Below are 17,647 nucleotides of genomic sequence, written 5' to 3' on the forward strand. Positions count from 1 at the left end.
CTTTTGAATATGTAAGAAGAGAATCCCCCACCCCCACCCACTCTGCCATCTCCGGTCTACATCATTTTCATTCTCCCTTTGCTCTGTCGCCGGGCATTCTTGAGTTTTTTAGCTGGCAACTGAGACATTTGTTGAGTTGAGTTGTTTGCTTAGTTTATTGTTAACATTCCCAGCAGAAGTCTCCCCTCTCTGCTGATGTCTCCTATTTCTTGTTCCTTTCCTGAATCGCTGTTACATCTTATTGTTGTTGTTGTTGTTGTTGCTGTTGTTGCTCTCCAACGGCACGTGAGAGGTTGCTGATTGAGACTACCTGACGATGAGCAGGATGTCAGCAGGAGCATGAACCTGTTTGCCACGGGCGGACCTCCTGCTGCCTGCCTATCCTGTCCTGTTCTGTGTCCAAGAGCACAGTGGCGCTCAGCATCGGCAGGCGCCAGATTGCAGTCAAAATGAAGTGCCAATCAGTGCAAGAGACTCGAAGAGACTTACTACAAATACATATATGTCTGTAGGTAGAAAGGTAGAAAGGTATGTCTCCACCATGTTGAGCACTGACAAGTGAAAATTTTGCTGCCCCACCCCTTAGAGTCCGAGGAGAGAGAAGAAAACACTGGCAAATAACTCTCAAGTCATGCTGGGGCCAAGTGTTTTGTGTTTCGCTTCTATTTTACTCCTTGTTCTTGTTTTTCGTCTTTTTTTCATTCTTGTCTCCCAATCAGCGTAGGTAAGCTGACAAAAAAGGATTTAAATCTCTACACATTTACGAATTGAAATCGCTGATGGACAATTTTAAGCAGAATCCCTGCACACACCAAATGTCTGAGGCCCTAACCCCGTCCAAGAAATAGCTAAAAATAATAATCACATAAAATATATATATACATATATAAGAAAGTGCAGCACTCATAATTTGCAGCTGGCTTTTGCTTCCTGCATTTTGCAATTTTGCCGTTTTGTTGTTTAGTTGTGCTTCCCGTTTTTCGACTGTTTTTTCTTGTTTTTGGCATTCATTTGGCGGAAAGAGCCGTGTGGATGATGCCAAATGCGCCAAAAGGCACATTGGAAATAACAGTAACTGTAACTGTAACTATAACGGCAACTGCAAACTGTTTGTTTTATGTGCATGTATGTGTAATTGTCTGTGTGTCTATTCTATATGTATATATAGACAATTTAATCCCTTGGACTTGGTGCCCTGAAAAGTAGGCAACACTAACGACAGCAACAGCAGCCAAAGCGGATTGAGGCAAAAGTTTTTCACTCGTAATTGCTATGGCAATGGTATTCGGACTTTAAGCAAATCAAAGACAACATAAAAATCCAAAATCAAATTGAAATCGAAATGAAATAAAGTTTTTCTGCTTACTCAAGCAAACGTTGGAAGAAATCCATTCGCAATTTATATTCTCGCAATATACATCATATATTTCCCATTATGTTCACTTTAAAGAGCGTATTCTCTTACTCTCCCTCTATCTCTCTCTCTCTCTCTCTCTCAATCAAAAAAACTTTATTTTATACTTAGGGCCAGTTTATTTGATAATCAACTTGCAGCCATGATCTATGATTTTGCAAGAATTGTAAACTTAATAACCAATAAACAAATGTATAAGGCCAACCTCACCCCACCCTCCTCCACCACACACACACACACTCTGCCATCATTTCTCCGATTTTACTATCCGTTTTAGCTTCATTTCTGCAAACGATTTTCATTCAATGGTCATACAACGAAAATAAATGAAGGTAAAGGAACGAAAGCAAAGGAAAAGCAAAAAGATGGAGATTTTATTTATGCCTGCATTGCTTGCAATTTACTTGAGAATAAATGGGACAATCTTTTCGAACAAACCCAACCCACTCACCCACACTAGCTCCTCTCTCTCTCCCTCTCTCTTTATCTCTCTCTTTTGCGCTCACACAGCAGCTGCTACTCATTCTCGCCCATTTCCCTTTTGCTAAAATGCTTTGGCTGAACGCCAACAAACTGCAATTTGGCCGGAAAAATAAACGAAAGCAATGTGGGGAATGGGTGGAATGGAGGGTATGGGGGCAAGGCCTGGGGGCGGGTGACGGGTAGTTAGCGAACATAAAATCAAAATTAATTTGCTAATAATGTTGTCGTAATTATCTAATTGCCCTCAAATCGCACTGGCAACCCATCTGCAGTGCCAGCAATTGCAAGAGTCACAACAAATTCATTAACCGAATGCAGCGAAAAACCGCTAAATACAAATAATTACTTTACAACAACAACAACAAAAATAATGAGTAGCAAAAAAAAACTATCGGTAAATGTATAAAAATAATTATCTATGTATATATATGTAGCAACATGTATTGCACAAACAAAGAAAATCGGAACATAACATTAACTAATTCAATTTTAATTAGTGAATCAGCAGCAATTTCTATATAACTTATGATCTACATGGAAGAAATTTTGATTTCAACCAACTTTTCAAAAATCGAATTAAATTGAGAGAACTAAAATTAAATGTCAATCTTACGGGGGAAAGCAAAAGTGATTAAATGTGTGCAAGTTTTTAATTTAATACGGATAATAAGTGACTTTTTCTATTTAGAATATTTCAATAGTCTTATCTAACTAGGATGTACTCCCTTTTGCTTAATTGACATACAAATTGTATACCAAAAACAATTTGGGCAAACGACATTAAAGTATGACACTATATGAAGAAGTTTCTTTGTATTAAAGGGCAAAAAGTTTTTGTTTAAAATTAAATAAAGAAATCAATTTCAATTAGAAATAAAATGCAACGACTCTTCGCCCCACACACAAGTGCAACTTAAAACTATAATCACAGGGACAACTAATGCTTACGCCGCACTCTCCATCTCCCTCTATGTACCTCTCGCTCTTCTTCTGTGGCTCGTTCTGTGTGTGTGTGTGTGTGTTTTTTTGCGTGTCAGTTTGCAATTAGAGTTGAGAAATAGAGGTTGCCCAGGGATCCAGAGAAAAGAAACTGTGAAGAGAGAGAGAGGGAGAGAGGGAGAGAGGGAGAGGAGGAGTGAAAGTGCGGGAAATGTGGGGTGTGTGAGGGAAGGGGCGGCAAGAAAAAATTTGAAAACAAAAGTTCAATTAAATGCTGCACACAAATTACAAAACAAAAACTTAAAAACAACAAAAACAACAACGAAATTGAGAAGTAACCGAGAAAAACCCCGAAAAATAATTACAACTGCCAATGCAAAGGGGGGAAGTCTGCATGTCTGTATGAGTAAGTGGGTGTGTGTTTGTGTGGGAAATATGAGAACCATAACAGAAATGTAGAGAGTCAAAGGACACGCAACACGCAACAATTATGGCTAACGAGAAAAAAAGGGAGAAAACAACAACAACAAAACATCCTTTTTTGTAGGAAAAACAAAATATTGGCCGCCTTGCTCATCAAAATTTCAATTTCAATTTTCATTTATACATGCAAAAGCCAACAGAAATACGAACTTCACATGCACACCGCATTCGAACCGCTAACCCCTGACCTCACCCCCCCCCCCCCCCCCCCCCCTCTCCACTCAACAGCACCGCACCGCACCGCATTGCACTCACCAATCCATGAAATGCGGGACAACATGACTAAGTCAACATAGCATCCAACAAATCCCAAATCCCAAATCCCAAATTCTCAAACGTCCACAGCATTCGATTGTTTCGCACCATTCCACCATTTCGACCGCATTCGATGTCAACAGCAACAACAACAACAACACGAGAGAAAAATCCTTTTTCCGCACACGAAAAGCGTTGCATGGCGTTTTGTTGATTTGTCAGCCAGCAACAGCCAACAACACCAACATCCAACTAAAATTGGATATGCAACTAGAATTTACCCGTCAACCGCCAGCAAGTTAAGCGGCGCGTAATTATGGGCCACCATTTAAAGGCCATGCCAAATGTGTTGCCGTTGAGTTGGCCCCATAAAACTCAAAGGGCATGCGAAAGCAGGATCGCGTTCCTCCTATCTCCACCATCGTCATCATTGAGCCACGATTGCCATCGGGGAACGAGCCTTAAGCCGCTTCTCAGCCTCAGTGGCCACATTATTTTATGGGTAACTCCTTTTTGCTGTTACGCCACTGGCAAACATATTTGATTTCAATTTGAAGTTTAAATTGTTTAGTGGCCATCACTTGTGTCTTTCTCTCTCTCTGGGTGTGTGTCATTTGTGGCCGTGTGGCCGGTGTGCCTTATAATTAGAGTACCTGTGCGGTGTGGGTAGCTCAAAGTCAAATCGATAAGCCTCCATCCGCCGTTCTATGCAATGCGTTATCAGCATCACCATCATCATCGTCATCATCGTCGTTGTCGTCGTCCACAAATGGCAGCTAAGCGCCTAATTAAAAGATCTTTTCTGCAATCCCAGACAGCTCTCCCTCGTGTCCGTATGTGTGTGTGTCAGGTCTTAACCAATTGAAAGCAATGCACTTAATGGGTTCCTTTCATTTACCTTTCATTTTACTCTTGTTCTCGTTTTGGTTGCAGGTCTCTTGGGTGCGACATCGGGATATACATCTGCTAACAGTGGGTCGTTATACATATACATCGGATCAGCGTTTCGAGGCGATGCATTCTCCACATGCCGAGGATTGGACATTGCGTATACGCTATGCCCAGCGCAAGGACTCGGGCATCTATGAGTGTCAAATATCGACAACACCGCCAATTGGACATTCAGTTTATCTTAATATTGTTGGTGAGTATGGAAATCTATCTATCTATCTATTTTGTGAAAAAGTAGCCAAAAATTATCAATTAATTTATTATTTTTGTTAAATTTAAAAAAAGACCCTGTTAGGGTTTGTTTGTCGTTGTAAGTATAGGGAAAACGCGCGTTTTAAGCATACCTTTAGCAATTTGTATTCGATCCATACCATTTCTGTTGCTCCCTTGCCCCCTCCCCCCATAGATGCCTTTTATTTGGCTACGTGTGAGTGATTTGCCAACTACTTTGATGTTTACACTGATATCCAATCTGGTAGGAGTAGAAGGAAGAGACACAGACAGAGAGTCACAGCCAACGAATGTTGACCACTTGATGGTGTATTTATTTCCGGATCCACTGTGCCCCCATCCACCTCACCACCCTCCTTCACGTTCACGTAAAGACCGTGTGCCAGGACCGTGGCCCAGCATCATTGGTGTCAGTGTCGGTTGGTGTTGGCTGCGCACATGTTTGTGTCGTTTTATGGCAGCTTTTTGCTGTTTGATGATTCCCATGGGCACCATTTGCACTTTATGGCTTTTCACAGGCCGACGCCAACAACAACACCAGCACCGACTCCGACTCCGTCTCCGTCTCTGACACTGATGGCAACATCGAAGCCGCCTCCAGCAGCAGCAGCGGCAGCAGCAGATAGCCAGTCAGCTTCATCTTCATCTCCTTGCTCTGACTGCTCCGTTGTGTGATGACACTCGAACGGGATACCAGATGAAAAAAAGAAGAAGAAGAAATGTAGTATATACTTATATAGAGAGCATGATGATGGAGGAGACAGCAAAAGACTTTCCTGTTTAGCTAGAGAGATGTCGGGTGTTTGGTGTTGGTCCTGGTGTTTGATCTGGATGGTTGCCTCGTCTCATAAATCACAACTTGTGAATGAGAAGCTTTTGCGGCGCCGCCAACCAAACTGATGCCAATTTTCCATCGCTCTTCTTTTTCTATTACATATGTGTGTGTGTGTGTGTGTGTGTATGTGTGTGCTTTGTGTGTAAAAGAAAATTTAACCATAATTAATTGATAAAGAAATTTTCATAAAGAACTTGCCAGAGAATTAAATATGAAAATCCATAGAAATTCCTTTTTTAAAAAGCTTCAGTTCGTTCGTTCGTCCGTTTTCCGGCTCTACATTCCTAAACTGTCCCTTCCCTTCCCCCACTGGCAATCCCCTTGTCAACCTTGTTGTTGTCCTCTCATTTATTAGGCTCTTTGTGTATGTGAGAATATTATGAAATGCGCAATTTGTAAGATTATTAATTGTTGAAAAATTACAGAAACTACAAGGCGAATAAGTGTGTCGAAGGGGGGGAGGGGAGAGGAAAGTGACAAAGACAACCTAGGGGACCGGACCTACTGTCAGCCATGGCAATAGCATCAGAGCGACACACACACATACACACACACACATACAAATATGAAAATAAATAATGCAAATTTGTTTATTTTTCACACTGTCACAATATTTGAATAGTAATCAAAACACACACACACATACACACACACACACAGACACAGTCAGACAGACAGAGACACAGTGAAATAGACAGACATACAGATATATATAAGAACAAATATATAAATATATATATAAAGATATGCATATATATATATATAGAGAGAGTGTAAGCCCAAAGTCGAAGACATAGCAAGGGCAGAATGGAGAACTGAGAGGATGAAGGACGAACATGTGTACGGTTGCATGAAGCAGACTATAAACATAAACCAAACCATTATTATAATGTCAACACAAACACACATAATTCCACTTTCAACACTTTTGCCTTGCCGCTGCCGCCGACTGGGATATGTGTGTGTGTGTGTGTGTGTGTGCGTGTGTGTGTGTGTGGGATAAATCGTAGACTCTCGAAGAGGTGGAACAGAAGTTGAAGGCGATATCTGGGGCAGAAAATGTTCAGCAATGGGCGTGGCAATGCTTGAAATCACGCACAAACACATTTGCGGTTTGTTTGCATGACAAGATAGACAGAGACAGAAGCACAGAGAGAAGAAGAGAGAGAGAGCTAGCAAGCAATTTGCAGCAGAACTAAAGGAATATCTACTATGCTCTTCCTGGTGTTAGTTAGTGGCAGGCAAAACGTTAACATGTCCTCGCCTTGTCCTCAAGTTCTCAGCCCTTCATTCTCATCACAGTTTTCATCCCAGTTTCTCTCAGTCCCCGCCACATTCCTACAATCATGTCCTAGACGAGGAGCCAGGGGGAAGAAGCAAGGCGGAGAGAAGCGCATAAAAGCAGGAAATAAAACGACGCCTCGTCTCACCATATCACCATGTGCGTGCCAGTTTTTAGCATTTGTCAGCGACGCATAGACTGAATGCCTTCAATGGAATGTTCATCATCAACGTGACTCGAAACCCCCTTTTCCTTACCCTTACCCCGGTTCCTCCCAACCCTGTTCACCACCATCGCCATTGAGCCCTTCGAGAAAATGAGAAATTGGTTTGGGTTATGGGCAAATAGTTCAAGTCAATTTCAATAACACGAAATAGGAAAACTGGTAAAGTGGCTACAGAAACTTTGGTTTCTAACGAACAAACGTCGATGGGCAGACACGGGACAGATGAGAGGGTGGGCTGCGGGGCCTCGGGTAACTATTAATGTTCTGTGATGTGTAATGAATATGCCGGAGAATCAATGGATGCAATCTGAGATTGTTTGCTAGCCCAGGGGTCAAAATAAGTAGAAAAGTTCAAATTGTCTATTTCCCTTTCATCTTGTATGATTAATTTCGATTCAGATTTCAGGTTAATTTTGCTACAAAAGTTTTTAAATTTCAAATAGTTTTGATACACGAAAGAAATCATATATGTAAATTGTCACGAAAAATATTTTAGAATTACATACCAAATTTAGTCTCTCAGAACTAGGTGTTTATAAAAAGATCGATTCTTCTCTTCTTGCTGATAAAGAATATATAACGGAAAAGCTTCCCATTCTAAATGAGACTAAAAATTGCCTTTGCTTTGCCTCCGTTGGCAATTTCGGTCGAGATATCTGATGCAACGACATTATGATCACATAGAATGTACTACTATATAGAGTGTGCGTGCGTGTGTGTGGGTGTGTGTGTGTGCATTTTGGCCTAAGCCTTTTCATTCAGTTCAAATGCAAGATAATGGTTTTGTTGTTGTTGTTCTTCCTCACACAGTTTTTGGTTATTGTGTCCAGCATATTGAATATTTAATGCATTTTTGATAGTCCTCCTATTTCTGTTTGCGACAGCTCCACCCCACCCCTCTCTCGTATCTAGTCCACTACTCTCACTCTGTTGCTTGTTCAAAGCCTTTTGTTGTCGATAGCCAATTGTTTGCAATAACAACAGCAGCAGCAGCAGCAGCCAAGGGGAAAAGTCAATCAATGGTCGTTCGCATAGTTGATTTTGCATTTAATTTTGTGTTCAGTTCATCTACATACAAACAAATATATAATAGTACAAACATAAAACAACAAAAACAAAAAATAAAAATAAAAAACTTTCCATCACAAACGTTTGAAGCAATCATCCAGCAATGAGTCGATTCGTTTCGATCGATCGAAGCAACCGATTTATGCACGTGCCACATGTCTCATAAAGGGTATTGTTTGGCAACAAATGAAAACAAAAAAACAACAAAAATACTTTCAACACATTTAACTATCCACAAATGAAGTCATTTAATTTCGTTTACTCTTCCAATTGATCCATTTATGTTTCTCTCTCTCGCTCTCTGGGTGTGTGTGTGTGTTTTATATGTGTTGTTTTGGGGGTAATGACAACATGTTGTCGCTATCATAAAATCGCGCCTCGTAGAACAATGACGGTAACAACAAGAACTTTGACAACGACAACGAGAACGACAGCAACAACAGCAAATTTTATTACCCACAACAAAAGATGAAGGCTTTATTTCCTTCCATTTTTACCTCACCTCCTTCATTTTGTTGCTAGCTTTGGTCGGTCTCTTTCTCTCGAGACATTTGAGACAATTCAATTGAAAAGGCATAAAGGTTTATGGGCGTATAAGCCTTTTTTTTTGTTCTTTCTTCCTTGTTTACGGATATGTGTGTGTGTGTGTATGTGTGCGTGTTATGGGCGGCATTATGTTAACCTTTATGATGGCAAAAAAAGAGAACAAATTCCAAATACAAAAAGTCAACGAAACACTTTGCTACCCTTACCAGGCTTATTCATATTTGTATATATATATGTATATGTATTTATGGTTTAACTGTTGCTTTCTTTTTGGCTGAATTATTAATCTAATGAAAGGGGAAGAAAAACCTCATTCAATCCTTTTTATAGACAGTTTGCCCTAAGTTTCGTTTGAAACATAGAAATCGAAAGAATATGATATATCTAAATATATATAAAACTCTAGATGAAGTTTTGTTTTTAAACAAGAAAAAACTCTTTGTGTATTTTTCTTTCGCTTTGGTGGTCCCCAAAGATGGACAAGACATTGATATGGACATCTGTTGTCTATATTTGTGGGACAACCTTTCTGTAATTCCAATGGGCTTTTTATTTGTATTTTATTGAAATTTATTGTTTGATTTACATGAGTTTAAGTGACACACCCATACAGAGACACACACACACACACACACGCATATTGAAGCGAATGCGCAGACACATTTACTTTTATGGGTGGCAGCTTCGATTTCGACCATAAATCACATTTGAAGGCGCCGGCATAAAAGTTGCAAATTAGGCTCAAATGTTTGACATGGCGATTAATCAAAGTGCAAGGCTAGCAAATGCAGCAACTAATTCGATCACAGTAAGTGTGTGTATGTGTGCGAGAGAGACAGAGATATATAAAAGGAATGAGTGAGTTAGAGATACTAAGGAGTCATGAATCATTCATAAGCGACTCCCCAATTACGTTGATTAATGAGTTGAAGTTGGTCTTGGTCTTAGTCTTAGTCTTGCTCTTGCCCTTAGTCTCTCGCATACCGTTTACAGTTTGGTCACGAATCGAAAAAAGAAGAGGAAGAAAAGGAGTGGAAAAAAAGCAAAGACTAGAAGAAGCCTACTATGAAAATGAAAAGGCAGCAAAGGGACCTAAAGCAGATAAAGAGGGCAAGAACTAGAAAATCAGCAAAGATAATCAGGAATGCTCCCAAGGAGCTCTCTCTGTGTGTGTGCATAACTACACATGCCCAATGACTTGAGCACGGCAATGAGAATTAAAATGAAAATGAGTATTAGATTGGAATGTCCTTGCCGCATCTCATTTTGGTCGTGCTTTTGACTTTCCCTTTTTTGGCCAAAATGACAAGTAAAAAGGTCATAAATTCCTCTTGGGAACATAAGCAGAGTCAGCGGGTTATTTGAATTTCGCCGCTTTTGCAGGCAATCCGCATGAATGGCATTAATAATAAAGCTACTGCACACACATACGCACATGCCAATATATACATACATAGAGTGAATCCAGCCCGTTTGATGATTTTCATCTGGTCCCACGTGTCGTATGCGCAATATTTGTTTAATATTAACTCGCCGCTTCTAAGCCACACTCACACCCACACACGCACAGCCAAACGCCCATGACCACACCCACCCACGCCCGCAGCATAAGCTTTACGTTTTTACCCCTTCTATTTGGTCTATTCTATGTTCCTTTGCTCCGTCCCTCTGTCTCTTCTATCCCTTTGCTTTTGGCGCTTTTTGGCTTTGTTTTCCCATTTCTTTTGCGTTTTCTCGAACATCCAAATGCCCAGGGGGCATTAGACGATAATGGATCAATAAATTAAATTTAAAGTAAAAAAAAAAAATGTAAGTTATCATAAGCAATAGATAGAAGTTTTTTCTTGCACTTTCGTATTTGCACAAAATGTCAGAGGAAGACAGAAGAAGAAGAGCCAATCGAAAACGCCGTAGAGGAAGCCATTGATGGGTAGAAATGTGAAAAAGGAAATTTCGATCACACAAAGATAAAAACCTGCATAAAGCACTCCAAACGAAGATTGAGAGATATGTACAAGTGCAAGTAAAACGAAAAAGATTCTTACTCTCAAGCTTTCTCTCTCTCTCTCTGTCTCACTCTCTCTTTCGCTTATCTTGCTCTGCTCATTCTTGTCCTCATATTCCAAGAGTTTTGCTTGCTTCCAGCCATTTGGCAGTACATAACTTTCACTAACCTTTAGCGGCATTTTGGCTACTGAAAGCGGGAGAGCGCACATTACCGTTACTACACACACACACACACACACACACACACAAACACACACAGAACCATTGAGATGAAAGTCAAACTGGCAAAAGTTTTTCAAGCAAACGGAAGGCGCTAAAGCAGCCATTTTGTGTGAAGAAGACGCCAAAAATGTGGATGGAGCAGATGTATCCAAAGGATCTTTTAGTGTGGGAGCGAACACACACACACACACACACACACACAAAAAAAAGCCCAATTTATTAGCATTGCCAAAACAGAGCAGAGATAGCTGCTGTTAGAGGGGGTAGGGGGGCCCAAAACGAATAAGAAGAAGAAGAAGAGAACAGTAAGTAAGTACAATTTTCCACTTTTAGTTACGGCCAACCGAGATTTCAATCAATGTCCTTGAACTAATGACACAATTTGTTGCTGTTTCTTTGCATTTGAATTTCGAATTTGAAATTCTTTTCTTGTTTCCTCCCCCCACCCCTTAGAGAGTGTTTTTTGTGTGTTGATTTTGCTTCGCTTTTCTTTTTTTTTGCCTTATTTTCTCATTCTGTCTCTCTGTCTCAGTCGAAAGTCAGAAATTGTTTTACGATGAATAAGAAAGTAAACAAACGTGCAAATGTCAAATACACACGCACACACACACACACACGCGTACATAGTGTAGGCAATTCTGTTGGTGGATGGAGGGATCAAGGGAAATTGGGTATGAGAATGCTGTATGTGTGTGTGTGTGGGAGGGGAAGAGATGCTCTCGTCTCTGCGGTACACACGCTCTGGTTACGCAGCAGGAAAGAAAACAATTTAACGCAACGGTAGATAAACTTTTTCTTAAACGGCCAGGCTCGAGAAGGACGAAAAAACGAAACGGAATGTCCTTGGACCTTTGCCACGTTGTGCTTTTCCTTGTTGTTGTTGGTTTCGGTTTTATATTTTGCGTATTTTTTTTTTGTTTGTTTCACATTTATTGTTGTTAGGATTTAACTGAAATGAGCTTTCAAAATGTTTTATGCGCCCAACAACTTATGCAACATTTTTTCCCCCATCCCTGCTACCCACCCATATCATCATCATCCTATCATCCTTTACTCACGCCACGACTCTCTCGTTTCGTTTCGTTAGAGCCCATCACCGAGGTCATTGGAGGCCCCGAGCTGCATATTAACAAAGGATCCACCATCAATTTGACTTGCATTGTGAAATTTGCACCGGAACCGCCACCCACCGTCATTTGGTCCCACAATCGTCAGGTAAGTTGCGTTGACTTTATGCAAAGGACATGTGCAAACGTATAAATATATATACATATACATATACATACACTATACAAAAGCATAAAAAATACAATATATACATACATATATATATATAATCATAATAATTACATTTGACAAGGGTCGTCTTCATCCAATGCCAACTGTCTGCTTCTTACCTTTTTACGATTATTAAAAAAAAAAAAAAAAAACAGAAAAGAACACACACATACAAAGAAAAGGAAGGAAAAATTCATATGCCATTCAGGCATATAAAATTCTTAAGGCCCATGTGAATTGCGGTTCTAAAACAAAAATTCCCAGAATGATGTTCCAGCTGGGGGAAAGGAAATTGAAATAAAACTAACATTAAATCGGATAGCACAAAAAACAGAACAAAACTATTTCTGAGCTGATTTCGAAGCTGTCATTTTTTTTAGCTCAAAAATAATCGCATTTCTTATCCTGTTCTCGGTCATTTTCCATTCTAAAATGTGAATGCCACACGTTTTGTTTTTTGCTTCCTTCTCATGTCTTTTAAATACCCTGTAACAAGTCGAAAACTATGAAAGTTGAGTTGGGTATTTGAAACATAATAATTTAGATTACACGAAATGAATTAAATTTATCCATTTGAACTTATTTATTTGCTTATTGATTCAGGCCTGATGACTGATTGATTGACCACGAAACGTTTTTATACTCATCAGTCAAAGTCATTTGAATTTTAATTCGAAAACGTGAACAGAATCGGCCTGAATTCTTCAAAATGAGATCTTACTCTATCTCATCTAAATAAACGTTATTAAGCAGGGTAACCAAAAGGCTGTTATCATTCAAATTTAAGAAAGAGATATATGTAGGTCCTTTTTTTGTTTCTTTCTGAATTTTTCACTGCTTGTGCAAATGTCAAGTTTTTGGGAGTTTTTTGGGTAAGAGAAAATATGAAAATTCCAGAAAAGGAAAAACGAACTAAGCACCCAACGCTTGACTAACATGATATCATTAATAAAAATTTAACTAACATGAGCTTTGTAGGTAAGGGGGACTCTATGGGGCTTAGGTTCACAAACAAAGCGCACTCACACACACACACACACACACACACACACACACACACACCCACACACAGTGGCACACTGACACGAAATATATGTACATGTAAGAATACGAAGTAAAAAAAATAAAAACTGTAGCAATTTTGCCACAACTCACCAAAAAAAAACAAACAAAAAAAGCACAAGAAAGATGAAAAAAAAAAAAGAATGAAAGAAAAGTTGTGTCCTGACACTAAGCTATTTGCTCTGCTCTCTGCTTAACTTAACCGTGTGCCGTGTGCTCTGTGCTCTGTGCGCTCTGCGCTCTGGTCTCTGTGTGTTATTCATTTCAGGTCATAAATTTCGATTCACCTCGCGGCGGCATATCATTAGTCACCGAGAAAGGTGTGCTGACCACCAGTCGTCTCCTGGTGCAGAAGGCCATCCAGCAGGACTCGGGACTCTACACATGCACACCATCCAATGCCAATCCGACGTCGGTGCGCGTCCATATCGTCGATGGTGAGTAGCCCGGTATGCAAAACGCTTTTGCTTTACCTACGAAAAGGAAACAAAAAACAAGAACGAAATAAAAAAAAAAAAACAAAACACAACAGAAGGCATAGTGGGGCAACCGGGGGGTCGGGGGGGTAAAGACAAATGTGCGGCGCCCAAAAAGTCAACTAAGCTTGTTTGGCTTTATTTGACAGACGACCATAGAGAAACAGAGAGAGTGAGAGGGGAGAAAGTAGTGATTGACGACAACTTTTTCTAGGTTAGCCCCCCTCAAAAAGAGGAAGTATAATTTGAGTGGCTACCCCCACCAAAAAAAATATATATATATATATATCGGACTTTGACTTGAACTCACAATTAGCTGAGATATATAGCAAAAACCAAAGCGACGAATACTTTTTGGGGAAATAGTTTGCCTTTTGCTAGATAAGACTAAGGACACTATCGAACTAAATTAGGCACAAATGTTTAAACTTCGATTTCATTTCTCATCCTTTAGAAAGCAAAGAACTCCACGGATCGTAATCGATCTATGTAAGAACCAGCAGCTGATCCTTGAGATCAAAAGGAAAATACTTTCTTAGTCAGCTCTTGCCAAAGTTTTCCTTAGACGTTTGCCATTTCAAAAGAATTATTATTTGGATTCTTCTATCATATTTAAGTTTATTCTAATTTATTTTACCAATTCCAGGAAGATCACAAATTGGGAAAAGAAATTTATGTCTAGAAATCAAGTTCAATGGATCCATTAGAAGGAAAGCAAAATTAATCGAAATAATTTTTGTGTAGTGAATAAGAAAATCTTGAAACCAAAGGTGATCCTTAAATATATATGCAATATGACCCTTTCTTTGTCAAATGGAACAGGGCTGTATCCGAAATTCCCTTGGACCGATTCGAATGTTCTTCAATTCTCTGGACAGACTTTTTAAAGTATTTTCAAAGATGGTCTTATTATAGATATAGTATACAACATAGTAATAGAACTTGGTATTTTGCATCTCTCAGTGTTGGTTATTACGAATCTTTCTTTATATTTACCATGTAAGACCCAAAAAATTGAATATAAAGAATATACTATACTATGTTAATAAATATTTTCGAATTAGTGAATATTGCCCTGTTCCGTTTGCCAAAGATGGGGCCATATAAATATTTGCTTAAGGTCCATCTAGAGGCTTTTCTTGTATTCGTTGTTTTTTTTTCGTTCTTGAAAAGAACATCAAGTGTGTGAGTTCTACAATTTGTTGCTTGGTGTTGCGGCAATACTTGTATCTTGAAAGGAAAAAGTAAAAAAGAAGCACACACACACGCAAGGAGGAAAATTAGTTGCAGGGGGGTAGAGGGGTAAAGGAAAACTTTGAGCATCAACATTTTCGTAAGTTTTGACTCGTTTATGCCACAGCTCAGACAGAGCTTCCCCTCCCCCTCCACCGTATTGCCCCGTTGCTACTTTTCTTTTGCTCTACGCTTGATGTTGCTGCTCGCCGCTTCCGCTGAGGCCGGAAAAAAGCGCTTACAAAGCAAAAAGTTTAACAACTTGAGCGCAAATGACTTTGGCGTGTAAGCGGCACGCTACAACAAATACAACAGCAACAGCAACAGCAACAGCAACTACAAATACAAATACGCCATGGAATTAGACTAAAATAATAACAACAACAACAGCAACAACAACAACAACAACTTGTTAAGTGGAACAACTGCCTGAAACTTAAGTAATTAACACAAGTTGTTTGCGCTCAACGTTGCGGGCAAAAGCGTTCTATATATATCTATCTCGCTTACTCCCACAGACAGGATAGCGGAAATGGCTAAGAGGCTCCTCTATTGGCAGAATGTGAATGCTAGAAGGGAGAGAATTGTGAGATGCCATTGTGCCACATTTCTAAGTAGTTTATTTAATAAGAATATCTCTTCGAATCGACATTAGGTCCTGGTCTTTGAGGAGCAGAAGCCAAATTGAAATCGACACACAGACAAAACACAAAACACAAAACAGCCAAGACTCCGAGCACATCCTGCTCAACTACATCTAACAAATTCTCAATGGACAAAAGTGAAAGTGAAATTGTGCCTGGTATAAGAGGATGGGGGGGTGGGGCATTCTATCACAGATCATTGTCAGTTGAGGCGGCAAAATTGCTTAAACTTATCTTTGACCAACAAGGCATAGCTAAGACCACAAATGAGCTTGGCAGAAAACATGAGACACAAAAATGCAATTTAGATCATGACAAACCAGTAAAAGGAGAGAAGGCCACAAATTGTCTTGGCAAATTAGCAATTTATGTCTCCCATCGATCGATCGGTCCCAACTCAAGTTCAAAGGGAAAACAAAAGCAGCTTACGCTTATTGGAAACGAATCTTAATTGAACCACATCTTTGTGGGCAATCCAATCATGTGGCGCTTTTATTTTCGTTTCGTTTCTCTTTTTTTAACGATCTTGGAAATGGACCATGGAGGGAGGACCTGGCAAAGTTGTCATAAGTGACATAATCATTCGTCTCATTCGTATTCCCCTCAGCTAACATCCATATCATTGTCGGCGCGAGACTTAATTATGTCAAACTGTATTAACTAAGAGAGTGGAGAGCCATCAACATCATGAGCAACATAAGCATCCGCAATGTGGTCCACTTCGTTTTGGCTGGTTTTAATTAGTGGCGCTAGTGGCGACAAAGTGGCATTTGCATAGATTGCAACCACTGTGCCTGAAAACTGTTTGGACACTTAAGTAACAGCTCATGATGGGCATCAGCGAACTCGTAAAGGACGAATGATTCAAGCTGAAGATGGCCCAGTCTCTCTCTCTCTCTCTCTCTCTCTCTCTCTCTCAATGTATTTCATGTCCAAATTTATGGCTCCCTATCTGCCATCTGTGCTCCATATATATGTATATACACCTCTACCCACTGAGAATACTTTGGACTTAGTCCCTGTGTTATGTTTCTTTTTTTTTTTTTGGCAAAGTAGTTCTGGCCAGTTGTGGAATGCTGCGTTTCTGTCTGCTTGTTTCTTTGCTCATTCTTCTCGTGTATATTCTTTTTTTTTATTTTATACTCGTTTTTAGCCAGTCTTGGCGTTTTTATTGCCGGCAATTAAGTTAATAGGCAATAAAGCTTTTGGATTTGCCAACCAGGCTAACCAGTAGCAACAGCAGGCAACCAGGGATGCAATGTTCAAGAAATATTCACTGGAAAAGTTGCAAAAAGAATGAAATGGGAATGTTAGTTGGATTTAGACAAACATTTGACTTTGGATTTGAATTAAGACTGACATGAAAAGACTTCAGCGGGGTGTGGTAGATGGAGGGCTTTCAATGTGTTGTTGTGTGGTGTTTTAATGTTGCACGATTTTGCATCCCTATTCAATGTATATTAACTCTAAACTTTATTCTCTTGTGTTTAATCTCTCTTAATGCCATCTTGTTTCACTCTCTCCTTTCCTTTCTTCTTATTATGTCTTTTGTGTTCGCAGGCGAACATCCGGCGGCAATGCATCATGGCAACTCGGCGCCGCTGCAACCGCCGGCAATGCTGTCATTGCTCCTACTCACATGCGGTGTACTGCTGCTATTGCAATCCTCCGCCCTGGCGAGAACCGATACTAATACCCACATCCGAAACCGCACTCATGCCCACCAACAACAGCAACACCAACAGCTCCAACTGAACTCTAGACAACGACAAGAAAAAAGAATTCAAAGTTGTTATCAGCAACAGCAGCAGCAGCAGCAGAAAGAAGAGCAGAAGGAGCAGCGGATTCTGGTCCTGCCTGGGACATAGCTGACTGGCAGGAATATTGCAACAGCAACCAAATTGCCAACTGGAACCACAAACTAAGTTCTAAACTTTTGTGCAATTTCCTAAAAAAAATAACAAAAAACAAAAAAAAAAACATTTGAATACTTTCTCTCTTTGAATTGAAAA

General features: G+C 39.8%; 1 protein-coding gene across 1 annotated transcript in view; it reads left to right on the forward strand.

The window, feature by feature from the left end:
* The window catches only part of LOC6638049 (zwei Ig domain protein zig-8), a 119,053-nt gene extending 101,406 nt beyond the window's left edge, over window positions 1-17,647 (forward strand). The window contains exons 6-9 of the mRNA XM_047011299.1: window positions 4,508-4,718; window positions 12,030-12,157; window positions 13,551-13,719; window positions 17,196-17,647. Coding sequence (XP_046867255.1) covers window positions 4,508-4,718; window positions 12,030-12,157; window positions 13,551-13,719; window positions 17,196-17,503 — 816 coding nt within the window. The 3' untranslated portion in view covers window positions 17,504-17,647. The remainder of the gene's footprint in view (window positions 1-4,507; window positions 4,719-12,029; window positions 12,158-13,550; window positions 13,720-17,195) is intronic.

The sequence above is a fragment of the Drosophila willistoni genome (genome assembly GCF_018902025.1).
Source record: "Drosophila willistoni isolate 14030-0811.24 chromosome XL unlocalized genomic scaffold, UCI_dwil_1.1 Seg141, whole genome shotgun sequence".
Classification (NCBI taxonomy): Eukaryota; Metazoa; Arthropoda; class Insecta; order Diptera; family Drosophilidae; genus Drosophila; species Drosophila willistoni.